Source organism: Notothenia rossii (assembly GCF_949606895.1).
Source record: "Notothenia rossii genome assembly, chromosome: 1".
NCBI classification, from domain to species: domain Eukaryota; kingdom Metazoa; phylum Chordata; class Actinopteri; order Perciformes; family Nototheniidae; genus Notothenia; species Notothenia rossii.
The window spans coordinates 26,771,884-26,784,914 of NC_136912.1; the positions used below are offsets into that span (position 1 = coordinate 26,771,884).

General features: G+C 40.1%; 1 protein-coding gene across 1 annotated transcript; it reads left to right on the top strand.

The window, feature by feature from the left end:
* The first annotated feature begins 551 nt into the window (after positions 1 to 551).
* nansa (N-acetylneuraminic acid synthase a) lies at positions 552 to 8,047 on the top strand. Its single transcript, XM_079677529.1, has 6 exons — positions 552 to 789; positions 1,386 to 1,601; positions 1,685 to 1,784; positions 2,117 to 2,271; positions 5,494 to 5,760; positions 7,177 to 8,047. The coding sequence occupies exons 1-6, from the start codon at positions 658 to 660 to the stop codon at positions 7,384 to 7,386; spliced, it is 1,080 nt and encodes a 359-aa protein (XP_079533655.1). The 5' UTR covers positions 552 to 657; the 3' UTR covers positions 7,387 to 8,047.
* Positions 8,048 to 13,031: the final 4,984 nt, after the last annotated feature.

Genomic DNA, 13,031 nt, shown 5'->3' on the forward strand with positions numbered 1-13,031 from the left:
TTTGCCGCGCACAGAGAAAAGTGTCATGTATTTTACGTCATGTGATCGGCTCTCCCGATCGGCATTTATAGAGAGCACTGATCAATCGGCAGAGTGAATATCGGCCGATATCGATCGGAGCATGCCTAATTATTATTAGTATACTGACAGGTATCAGATCTTGCTGTGTAAAATAATCTTCCTGTTAGGTGTCGCTTCTGATGTCACATGGTCTACTGTGAATTCAGCGAATTTGTTCATGACAGCCACAGTTGATCAGAATCAAAGGTTCCCATATGATTCCATATTTGAGGCATTTCTTCAGGTTTCACTCGGCACGAGAGTTTGTCAACCATCTAAGGTTGATCATTTTTGTAGCTTTAAAGTGTTTATTCATTTAGCAATTGCCCATAGGCTGAAATGGCATGTAAGGTTTTCTAAAGGACTTCATTTTCTTACTTAACTCCTTCAACTCCTTTTCAAATATATGCATAAATGAACGCTTTTACTTTGAAAGATAATCCGGCTGGTCCACAATGCGGGAATCCTCCCACATCCGGGTGGTGCAGCGCTTTAATAGCTCCGGTCCCAGGCAGCAACCGCCTAACTCTCATCCTGCTCTCCAATAGACTACTACGCTACTTTCAGTTGTTTAGTTTTTACCTCTTTGTGGTCAAAATGCCTTTAAAGTTCGAGCTGTGTCCCGGTAGAATGATCGGAGGAAGTAACCCTTGCTTCATCATTGCTGAGATTGGACAAAACCACCAGGGAGACATTGAGATCGCCAAGAAAATGATAAAAATGGCAAAGGTATGACTATTGAAATGTGTCACTAAATTCTGAACATGCATACTTTATTCACGTGTTATTATCTTAAACAGCCAGGAAACACGCATCTGAACCAACAGCACTTAGGATGCTAAGTTTTTGGTCGTCACGAATTCCTGGTCTGAATCTTTACTTTGAATTGAATATTTACTTAGTCAGTAGGCCTACGTGTATTAAGATTGTAAAACTTGTATTAATAGTTCATAGGAAATGTAGCAATGGATGGACTAGTGTACAAGTATCTCCAAAAGGGTGTTTGTAGAAAGACATAGTTTAATTGTAGAATGTTGAATTGACAGATGTGTCAATGGGGTTTGGCTTGACTTTTTATTGGCTGTCAGAGATTTTTTTTTATTAAGAAACAGTTCCTTTTCAATTCTAGGAAACCTATTTGTTCATTATTAATATATTGGGATTTGTTTTCAACTTTGATGTAAATTGGAATACTATGCTTTATTTTAGAAAGATACATTACCGTCATTTTTGCATGTTTATCTCATTGTTACACCAGCAATTGATTAAAAAGGATTAAATAATGAAAGTGTATTAATTGAACACGATTGTATCAACCTTCACAGGACTGTGGTGCTGATTGTGCCAAATTCCAGAAGAGTGAATTGGAGCACAAATTCAACAAGCGAGCCTTGGAGCGCCTTTACACTTCCAAAAACTCCTGGGGAAGAACTTATGGTGATCACAAGCGCCACCTGGAGTTCAGCCACGAGCAGTACAGGGAGCTGCAGAAGTATGCAGAGGAGGTGGGGATCTTTTTCACTGCCTCAGGGATGGACGAGGTAAGAAAGACAGTTTTGATGAAGCCTTTAAGACATTTTAATCAGGTTTAAGTTTAATAATGACTTTTATTTTCTGTCTTTAGATGGCAGTGGAGTTCCTCGATGAGATCAATGTGCCTTTCTTTAAAGTAGGCTCTGGAGACACCAACAACTTCCCCTATCTGAAGACGACTGCCGAGAAAGGTGAGACTGGACCTTTATATCTCGGGAAATGAATACATGTGAGATGTATTTAATGGTGAATACAAAAAAAACCTGTGCATTTAATAACTTACATGTAAGCCAGATCTAAAAGGATTAGATAAACTGAACATTTGTCCAAATGCCTATCTTTGTAGAAATTAGTTAAAACTGGGATTAAAGTGAAACAAGTTTGAGTTCTGAACTACAGGGATTCCTGAAGGCATTTAGCCTTCTGCCCATGTTAGCTAAGATTTTTACCAAGCTTATTTTGTCTGTGTCAGGACGGCCCATGTTAGCTAAGATGTTTACCAAGCTTATGTTGTTTGTGTCAGGACGGCCCATGATAGTGTCCAGTGGGATGCAGAGCATGGAGACGATGCGTCGGGTCTACCAAACAGTGAAGGAGCACAACCCTAACTTTGCCATCCTGCAGTGCACCAGCGCCTACCCTCTGGAGGCTGAAGATGTCAACCTCAGAGTTCTAGCGGTGAGAAGAATTGATTTTTACTATTAATAGTATTACTTTTATGAAAAGTTTGGCACAAAACAACACATTATTAAATATATTTTAAATCAGATCAGATTATATTACTGCATTAAAGGTCCCATGTCATGGCCATGGCCGTTGCATGTCACATCTCCACATAACTGCTCACGTCACTGTCACTAGTATTTATTTGTACATACTAGGGCTGTACCCGAATATCCGAATATTCGTTCGTTGGAGTACTATTCAGGGTTTCAATTTCCTTTTTCGTTTTGTTTTTTCGTTTTATCCCCGTTTTCTTTTCAAATTGAATTTATTGAAAACTCCAATATCAACGTAACAGCTTGTGCCTCTTCGGGGGGTGCAAACACTTAACCATAAACGTTATTGTTTACTTTCTCCGTCTTTATATGTAGAAATAACTTTTCTCCGTTAATCTCCGTCACGTTGTTTCCAAAGCAACAACAACTTCCTGTCAACTGCGCTAACTCTCCTTCAAAATAAAAGCATGTCCATAAATAGGAAGCAAAGCCAAATTACACAAGATATATACAACTGCAACGAAAGTAACAAACACAATGCGATATCCTTTTCAATTTCAAAGAACACAAATTGGGTTACATTAACAAATGACTATAAAACAACAATACTGTAGAACAGGGGTGCCCAACCTTTTTTGAACCGAGAGCCACTTTTAAAGTTGCCAGTCTGCCGAGATCTACCAGTCCAAATAGAGAGGCGTAGCCATTACTGACAGCCTACTACCAGGTAAATACACACTTCTACTTGTATAAAACTGACCTTTGTACGATTTAATACTTCATAAAATACTGCAGATCCTTTATCTTACCTCTTTCTAATCTACGCACATATAAGTATTTAACTGAAGCTACACAACAGTGTTGTTGATACAGAGTTGGAGTTTATTCACACGTCACATACAACATTGGGTAATGTTTTCAAGAAACATTGAACAGTGCTGCCACATATGACATAGGGAAAAAAGAGAAGACTCTGAACCCTTTCTTTGCCATTCTGCTGCCAAATTGCAATAAAAAAGACAAAATTAATAGAATCAAACCAAACCCTTTTCTTTTTTTTGCATTTTAGTAGAGTATAAAAAGAAATGCCTTTTTTTAAAATAGGATTCAAACAACACTAGTTTCTTAACCTGAATTGATAATAGACTATAATCAATTTAAACAGATCTTAATGTTTGCATTCTTATACCATTTTGTACAATAATTATAATGAATAAGTTCAAACAAACTCAAACTTACAGCTAATTAATAACGGTATCTAACATAAGTCTTTATTATATCAAAAACCTGTTGAAATGCTACTGTTATTTTTACTGTCCCCAAAAAGCGTGTTGGCAGCCTCCAAGAATGCTTCTTTCCCAACTTCGCCATCTTTGAAAGACTTCATGTGTTTCGCAAGAACGTGACTGACACGATAAGATGCTATGGTAGCAGCCTTGCTCTTGTTGTTGGGCCTGGTGAAAATGGACTGCTGTGCATTTAGCTGTCCTTTCAGGTCCCTCCCCTTTTGGGAGCGTAGGGCAGAATTAGGAGGGAATTCCGTCTCGTAGCGTTTGTGGTCTATTATGAAATGCCGCTCCTAAATTACCCTTCTTCGATAAAGCCATGCTCGCATTGCAGATGAGACAGATAGACTTTGAATTGGAATAGATACAAAAATAATCATCCTCCCACTTGGAGGGAAAATGATATATTTTGGGATCTTTTGCTTCTGCCATAATTGTGGTCTTGTGTGTGTGCGGACTGTCACTCCTGTCGTCACGGACAACGTCAGCAAACTAGCAACCAGCCACGCCCCGATACAAGGGGTCACGCCAATCACAAAGTGTTGATGCATTCAAGTGCATTATTCTGGCACAGGAAGATTATGTTATAGGACATTAACGATAAAACTGAATATTGTTGTTCTATTTTTAGACACATCTCGCGATCGACTGGGAATCTCCCCGCGATCAACCGGTCGATCGCGATCGACTGGTTGGGCAATCCTGCTGTAGAATAACAAAATGAATGCCGTGAATACACCGAAATACGCGTGTTGAAGCGGTTCGCTACTGATTACTACTGACCATACGGTAAATCACCCGGAGTATACTGTCTATGAGTATTTTGTGTGTGAATGCAGACATTCTCCTGCTATGAGATACATGTAAGGCCATCTGCTGACATTGGAGTTGATATATGGAAACGCTAGCAACTTAGTTAGCCCAGTTAGCACTTAGCAGCCCGAAAAACGTTTACCCATTTAAACAGTTGTGGTAGATACCTTGTTTGTTTTAAACGTCATAAATACACAAACAACAATGGATACTTACAGCTTGTGTACCCAAATCTCCCGCTGGTCCAAACAAAGTAGGAACAGCATCGTCCTTCAGTGTCCTACGCTGTGCATAATCATATCCGGCATGAATCGCTGCAATTTTTGCGAAGCTTTGGACCGTGAAATGCCGTGCACACAGTACAGTACCGGCTCGAACATCTGAAGGAACAGTGTTAACAAGAAATGTCAACCACTGACTTCGTCGTGGTTCTGCCCTCGGAAAGGCATATATTGAAGATTTCCCCTCACAAGACAGGAAACAGACCTTCGTTGGCATGACTGGATACAGTTTTGAACTGAACCTGAGCTTCCAACAGTATATATGTTCGGCTGGCAGAGGGTGCGGCCATAGCTCTGGGCGTGGCTACTGGGTATCCCTACATCACGATACCCAGAAAGTAAACAATGGAAAAGGAGAAATCTCCAACGAGGCGTTTTGGGGAGGTCTTTTCTGTGTTAGAGTTTTACTCCCTACAGGGTGTACTTTGAGGGTTTTTGACTCTGTTTACATGTATAAAAACCTTCATAACACACAAGGGGACGGGTAATAACCGGAAAAGCATGACATGGGACCTTTAAGAACTACTTTAAAAATGATTTATTTTCCCAAAAGATAGATTCCTCAAGATCTCTCTCATATCTGTATGTATATTTGGTTTTTGTATTGACAAAATGGGTATAAAGGGTTGATTATTGATCTTGAGCTGATGGTAAGCAGATGTTTTTACTTTTCTTGTCACTGTCATGCTATTTGTACAACATTGTTTCCAGTCTTAATGCTAAGCTAAGCTAACAATTTTTTTTGTTAACCAGAATCAAAGATCAAAGATTTATGAGTGACATTTGTATCATTCACCACAGGAATACCAGAAGGAATTTCCAGATATTCCCATTGGTTATTCTGGCCACGAGTCTGGGATCAGTATTACACTTGCGGCCGTAGCTATGGGGGCAAAGGTCGTCGAGCGACATGTTACTTTGGATAAGACGTGGAAAGGAAGTGACCATGAAGCCTCGCTGTTGCCCAGTGAGCTGACCGAGCTGGTGCGTTCTATCCGACTGGTGGAGAGGGCCATGGGGACCGGCATCAAGACTATGTTACCCTGTGAGAAGCCGTGCCACGACAAGGTGAGTAATCGTCAAGAAAAGCACGCAAAATACACATTAAGGTGTTTATTTTACTAACTTTGTCTATTTGCAACCATAGATTTCACTTAAATTAGCCAAAAGCTAGCATGAGATAAGGACATAATTCTATATTTAACATAGCATTTCATAAAAGTGATACAACATCTTTTGTCCTTTTCGCAAAGCAGAAATCTCAACTTCAATTGCACTAAGGCTGGAGCCACACAAGGACGATAACGCAAACGGACCGAAATCGATATCAAAAAAGTCTTCCGTCCACACGCAATAGGCACCAGAAACTTGTCCGTTCACACGAGACCGCTCGAAAGTGCTGGAGACGCTGTAGTACATATGCCGGGCCTTAAGTGGCGCTGTACTCCTGCCACAAAAGCAGCGAAGGAGACTTCCCGCGCATGGTTGCCATGGTTGCCCTTCTATTTATTCTCCGCTGTGGACGCTCTGGCTCTTTTTCTCCCTCCCAGAGGCAAGCGTTTGCTCCTGCAGTAAATCTCTCCAGTAGTCCACCAGCAGATGAAAAACACACACCTCTCCGCCTCTTCCAAGGGACGAGGGGACCTTGCGGCAGAGTTTCAAAGTTTTTTTTTCGCCGGTCACTATTTCCGTTAAAGTTTAAATCTTCCGGACAAGATTAGAAAAGTGCCGGTCAGAGGTCTTCTTTGTTATTTATTGAGCTTTAAAACAAATTGATAACGACTCTTTAATAATATAATAATAAAAAACGGAGCTTCTCTTTTTATCCCCCTCTTCTGACAGCCCAGCAGCTGATCTCTGAGCAGGAGAGGTGGGGAGAGGCTGGGCTATTGCTTCAACGTTATCAGGAAATGATCGTATAGGCGTAAACACGGAGCCGTTTGCCCCCCCAGGGCATTTCGTTCGCAGATCTACCCACCTCGGGACCCCTTATCGTTATCGTTTTATGCGTTTCCAAAAACCGTGAAAATTGAAGTATTTTCGGATTTATGGAGTAATAAAAAGATATATCCCAAATGTCCTCCGTTAAAAAAAAAACATCTTATATGTCGACGAAATGTAACGGGCTATATTACATTTTTAGATTTGTGCTCTGGAAATGTATGCAAATAGGTAAATTCTTGAAAAGATAATTCCTCATTTGCATATTTAAAAAGAACATATCAGAAAACTTAATTTGGTAAAAATGTGTGTGAGATCCTGGTGGCTGCAGGCTGGGCTCGCGTGAACAGCAGCAGGATTGAGGCTGTGTGAACTTTGTGCACATTGTTTTAATAAATGCCCACGTCGGGTTATATTTCTGGACGTTCTGCCTCTTTGCTTGGTCGGGCCGCTCAATGGTCAGTCTCACAGAGATGTTACTTTTCATATTTTTCTTCAACCATGGCCATGATAACCATAGGAGTGTTGTTCCTTGTCTTCCAGCTTGGTAAGTCTGTGGTGGCGAAGGTAAAGATCCCCAGGGGAACTGTCCTAACTCTGGACATGTTAACGGTGAAAGTGGCCGAGCCTATGGGCGTCGCTGCCGAGGACATCTTCCAGCTGGTCGGTAAGACCGTGACGGAGGACATGGAGGAGGACGACAGCGTCTTGCCAGAGGTGGTGGAGAGTTACTGCAAGAAGAGGAAGTGCTGAGGATTGAAGATTTGAAGTGGGTTGAAAATGGCAATATAATCAATTTTATCTGGGGCTAATTCAAAAGGAGCTTGTGCAATGGTCAATTAGCTTATTGCTGCTGAGGTTCCTGACATTAAAGTCATGGACGATCAGTAACTACCTGCATAATTACACAGTTTTAAAGCTTTTACATTTGTTAAAAGCTGCCTTTATATAATATACTATATATCTTGCTCAACAGGCTGTTATTTTACAAATGTTGCACTATAGTTTTAGCCCTCACTGAAGACATCAAATTAAGATCGAACACACGAAGCTCCCCATTTCACAACAGTATGAACAAAGACCCAGTTTGCCAAACATTTGGTGTATTTTTCTCGTAACAACTCAGTCATTTTAATTGTGTGATGTCAAGCAAAGTGTGTATTTGTACTCATTCTTTAAAGTAAGACTACTGGAGCCAGACACTAAACAAAACCAAAAGAAGAAATATGTACACATCCGGGACACGGCTGAATTTCTTCTCTCAATATGAACCTTCTTTTGCTTCTTTCGTCTTTATGCTGACACCAACAACTCCTCTAATCACAGTTGCAAGATGTAGGATGTTTACACTTTACTTGACAAAATCTGAGATCTATGATGTGCAGAAAAAATAAATAAATGTTGCCAGAACTTCCACCTTTTCCACTTTGGTTGTCTTTCAAATGTTGCTTTGATGCTCAGATCAGCTCTGTGCGTTCCACATTCATATTGTACTCTCTTTGACATGATAGGTTTGTTTTTATAGGTGTGAAGTAATTATCTGGAAATTGGCACAGCATGCTATAATTTGTGTATTGTGCAAAGTGTTTTAAAATCTAGAACAGGGACTGCAGATGTAAATTAGCCTCTATGGCTAATCTGGCACATTTAAATGATTGACTCCGGTGTTCATGTTGATTAATGTGCATTGTCCCTCGTTAAATAAATAAATACAAAAGTATTTGCATTTAATAGATCAGAGGATCTGTTAAAAGAGCTGTACACACAAAATGATGTTCTAAGATACATCGGCATTCAAAATATTCTCAAGATAATAATGTAAGTAAATAAATAATAATTGCAAGAAGCAATATTTTTTTTTAAGGGTGCACAACAACATCTGGATCTAGTCTTGCAGTGTTCTCTCAGAGTATCTGACAAATTAAGGTCTGTTCCTACTGTTAAATCACCCCTGATAAGAAATGTAATTCCAGTAACATCATTATGGTCAACAACACTGAAATGGTCACAATAAACATTAAACGAGGTAGAAATAAAGCAATTATTAACTATAAGCCATATTTTATACCTTTCAAAGTCTATAAAACTCTAAGTTCTGATTCAGCAGAGGCACCCCAATACAATAATAGAGTCCTGTAATCTGATGTTCTGGATGTGGATCAGTCGAGTGAGTCTGATGCTGTTGTAGTGTAAACACCATCTGCAGATGTAGGAGCCTGTTTGTTATTGCAGGTGTTAATGTTAAACATACTAAACTTTGTATTAAACCGAACACAAATTGAACAATGCTAGAATCTAGCATCTTCTCTTAGGAGCTAGATGCTTTACTTACAAACAAACAGCCTCTTGGTTTACGAACTTAGTTGGTAAGAATGACACTAAAGTATTGAGTTGAAGCTTCTCTGACAACAGAATCACAAAATACTGGATGGTAACCTACTGCTATGTGTTTTATATCTCTAGCAAAGTTAACATTTTAATATGTCATGCATTACAAACTTGCGAATTGTACCACGAATTAGTTAATGTTCTCCTTGAACCTCCAGATGGAGCTGTTGGAAAGTTGGATTTACCAAAGCAACATGTTCAACCCGTCTGTTACACGATCCAAGTTTTGTTAGTCCATTTGGCAAGTGTTGTAAGGAACTGTCATTCTGTCAATTAATGCCCGAATATAACAAGAATAGCTCCACATCTTTTCACAACCAATGACAGTTTAGCAACAAGTCACTGAACTAATGTCTGCTGGACTGCGAGTCATCCTGCTCTCTGTATGTAAGGATCAGAGGATGTCTCCAAGATTATGAGAAGTTGTCTCTCAAGCCGTTCAAGGTTGTATGGTCTGCATGGGTGGATTATGATGATCATCAACACAGATTAACCGTAGATCTTAAAACTTCAGCAACTGAGAGACATCAGTCCGCCAAACTTTTACCGCCAGCTGCTGGTGGAGGAACACTTCCTCCATCTACTCCATCCAACTAAAAAAATGTTCTGCCTTAAGAGGAAACAGGTGTGATCCCCCTCACTGAGCTTCAGTTGGGTGCTCAACCTAGAACACAAACAACCAAAACAGCAAAGTGTTTATGCCAGCTGTGCTCTCTTTGTACCAAATTTGATTGAGAATCTAATTTATCCACTTCTGTGTGCATAGAAGTTAAAGTCTTAAAGTGAAACTTATTTCCTATTGCCAAATGTATTGTATTTCAAGAAAGCAGCAAGGAGGGTTTTTCAAATATTCAGCAATACCAATGAAAGTAGTTTCAACAATTAATGAAGGTTATCACTCAAATATCCTTAACGTTTTTGTTCCCTTTTGTGGCAACTATGGCGATGAGCTGTAACTGCAAGTGTTGCGAACGTGACTTTTCCTGAGATCTCGCTCATTTGGCAGTAGATCGTCACTTAGAGACATTAAGTAAATATTTATGAGTATTGATATGGTTGGGTGGAGTGGCCTCATTTATGCTGACATATTCTTCATGTCTCAACCAGGTTTCAGTGAGACAGCATATATCAATATTATAATCTGATATTAAATCATTTACCAGTATTGCTTTAGATGCTAGAGATCTTATGTTTAAGAGACCACATTTAATCTTCCTGTTTTGTTGCACTGTAGTAGTTGTTACATTTACTTTTATTAGGTTATTATGTATGACACCTCTATTAGGTTTTACCTTAAATTGTCCTTGGGCAGACACACACACCGTTAATATTGGGTATTTTATTGGGTTTGGGATTCCTATGGATGACTGCCTAGGAGAGAGCGCAGAGAAGCGTGTAAGACTGCGACTCTGCCTCCTGGTCTCAACTCCAGTTTGTCATGGATTAAGTCCACAGAGCCCTGAAATGTTTGCCGAAATGAGATTTGCACCTTCCAAAGTAGGATGAATGCTGTCTCTCTTAATCAGACCAGGTTTTCCCCAGAAGGCTGTCCAATTATTCACGAAGCCCACATTGTTTGCTGGGCACCACCAAGACAACCAGCGCTGAAATGATGACATGCGGCTATACATGTCATCATTGATCAGATTGGGGAAGGGACCAGAGAAGATTACGGTGTCCGACATTGTTTTAGCATAACTACACACCGACGCCACATTAAGTTTGGTGCATTCTGATTGGCGTAAACGAACATCATTACCACCGACGTGAATAACAATCCTACTGTATTTACGTTTATTTTTAGCCAGCAGTCTAAGATGCGCCTCAACGTCGCCCGCTCTGGCCCCCGGAATGCATGTGACTGTGGACGCTTCGGTCTCTAAATTCACATGTCTCATAATAGAGCTACCAATAACCAGAGTTGGCTTCTCAGCGGGTGTCTCGCTGAATGGGGAATATCTGTTAGATACGTGAACGGGTTGGTGGGGACCTGCGGGTTTCGCGTTATGTCCCTTCTGAACAGTCACCCATTCTCCCTGCTGCTCGGGAGTTGCCGGGGGACGGCTAAGAGGAGCTACCTTTTTGCCTGTCCGCACCGGCTAACATGGGCTTTACTGTAGCCGAGTTATTTTCTAAGATGCGGAGCCGGGCTTCTATGGCTATGATTCCCGCCTCCAACCTAACAACTATACTACATTTAACACATGTATCGGTACCAGAAAAGGAGGTAGGGGAGTAACCAAACATGAGACAGTTAGAGCAGGAAATAGCACCCGAGGGTGGGGAAAGAGCCATGGCTAGCTATCAAGCTAAAGTAGCTACCGTTAGCAAACCCGAAAAGAGTGTAGGCAACTGTGGAGTTACAGTCGCTAAGAGAAGGAGAGTTTGTGAGTGCTTAAGCTGTAGTAACGTGTGATTACAACGTCAGGCAGTTGCCGTGATCAAGAGTTTTAAAACGATCGATTAAGTTAAGATAATAAGCTATCAGCAACAGAACAGGCAAACGGGATACCCGGAGATGACAACAACAACCGGAAGTTACAACATGCTTACCGCAATAGTGGTCCGTGTAGAAACTGTGTTAGGTGTGATTTCCTTGTTTAGCGATACACAGCCAAACACAGCCAAACTCAACCTGAACACACACAAAGTCACAGCACACAAGGGGACGGGTAATAACCGGAAAAGCCTAACCCTAACCCTCATGGGACATTTAATAAAACTTGAAGAAATTATAAATGGTAGTAACTCATTAATGAATGGGAATGTGTTTTACACTTTACTTATTAATTAGGTTGTGAACACTTTATAAATCATTAATAAGCTGTTATAAGACATGAGATAAACAGGGCAACTTTGACCGGTTGCTTGCCAAATAGTGAGCCCACATGTATCTGTACTTCTTTATCAGCCAGCATCCTTGGTATCTGGTGTTTTTCTATTGTTATGTGGATGCTAAAATACTGTCTGCAATAAGATCCCTGTTCAAAACACTTACCTCGGTTTTTTGTGATAAGCTCAGCCGCAAAACAACAAATTCATAAAAGTGTGTACATTTTCAAATAGATTAGAGTCCAGTTCTGTTTCGTGAGTAATAAGTGTTACAGTGAACACGCATTCACAATAACAGCGCTCTCATCCATCTTAATGGAGCAAGGCCCTGATTAATGTTATTAATTACACCTGTTTACTGCAAGTACATGTCAAAATGGCTGCTGTGAAAAGGGCCTTTGCAAAGGGCCTTCAAAAGATGGCGTACACCAGTTTCTAAGCAATGTTTGCGATATATAAAAAACAAACTTGATGGGAAAATGTGCGGTCCTCCACGCAAACTCTGAACCATGCGTACGCACTAAGCACAAAAACGGGAGAGACGAGAAACTGCGACACCGATGGCAGAAGGAAGAATGGAGAGAAATATGTGAAAATAATACCATAAATATAATTTTACCTCTCAGCATATATGAAGAATTCAATTGCAAACATTGATTTAATTTTAAATATGCAACCCTGTCTCCTAAAAATGACGTTCCCACAGAACTAAACTGCATTCTCAATTACGTTTAGCAAGAAACGTATTTTCTCCCACGTTACGTTCATTATGAACGTATCTCAAATACATTTATTTTCTACATATCTTCTAGAAACATATTTTCTCCCACGTTACGTTTCTTATGAAAGTATCTTAAATAAGTTTATTTTCTACATATCTTTGCCATTTATGGTCTTGCTTATAATAATGATAATAGTCATTTATAAATATCATTTTAGAGCACACATTTGGAATCAGTAGGCGAGGCTGTCATTTCACCAGCTGTTACTCTCATGAGAGGCAGAAAATAATAGTTTTAACATGCCAAAAAGCTGCTGTGTCGTTTATTCAATAAACCTCAAACATTAAAACAAATCCAGAGTTACGTGTTTCTGTACTTCCTCTAAGAAGAAAGGACAGTAGCAGAAGATCTCTGTGGCTTCAGGCTTGATCGCCGCTATAATGACAGCGTTGGTTT

Excerpts from the sequence above, each read along its gene's own strand:
- nansa (XM_079677529.1), top strand. The coding sequence starts at position 658 with ATGCCTTTAAAGTTCGAGCTGTGTCCCGGTAGAATGATCGGAGGAAGT. Across the intron at positions 1,785-2,116 it reads GAAGACGACTGCCGAGAAAG|GACGGCCCATGATAGTGTCC; the intron begins GTGAGACTGGAC and ends TGTTTGTGTCAG. Across the intron at positions 5,761-7,176 it reads AGAAGCCGTGCCACGACAAG|CTTGGTAAGTCTGTGGTGGC; the intron begins GTGAGTAATCGT and ends CTTGTCTTCCAG.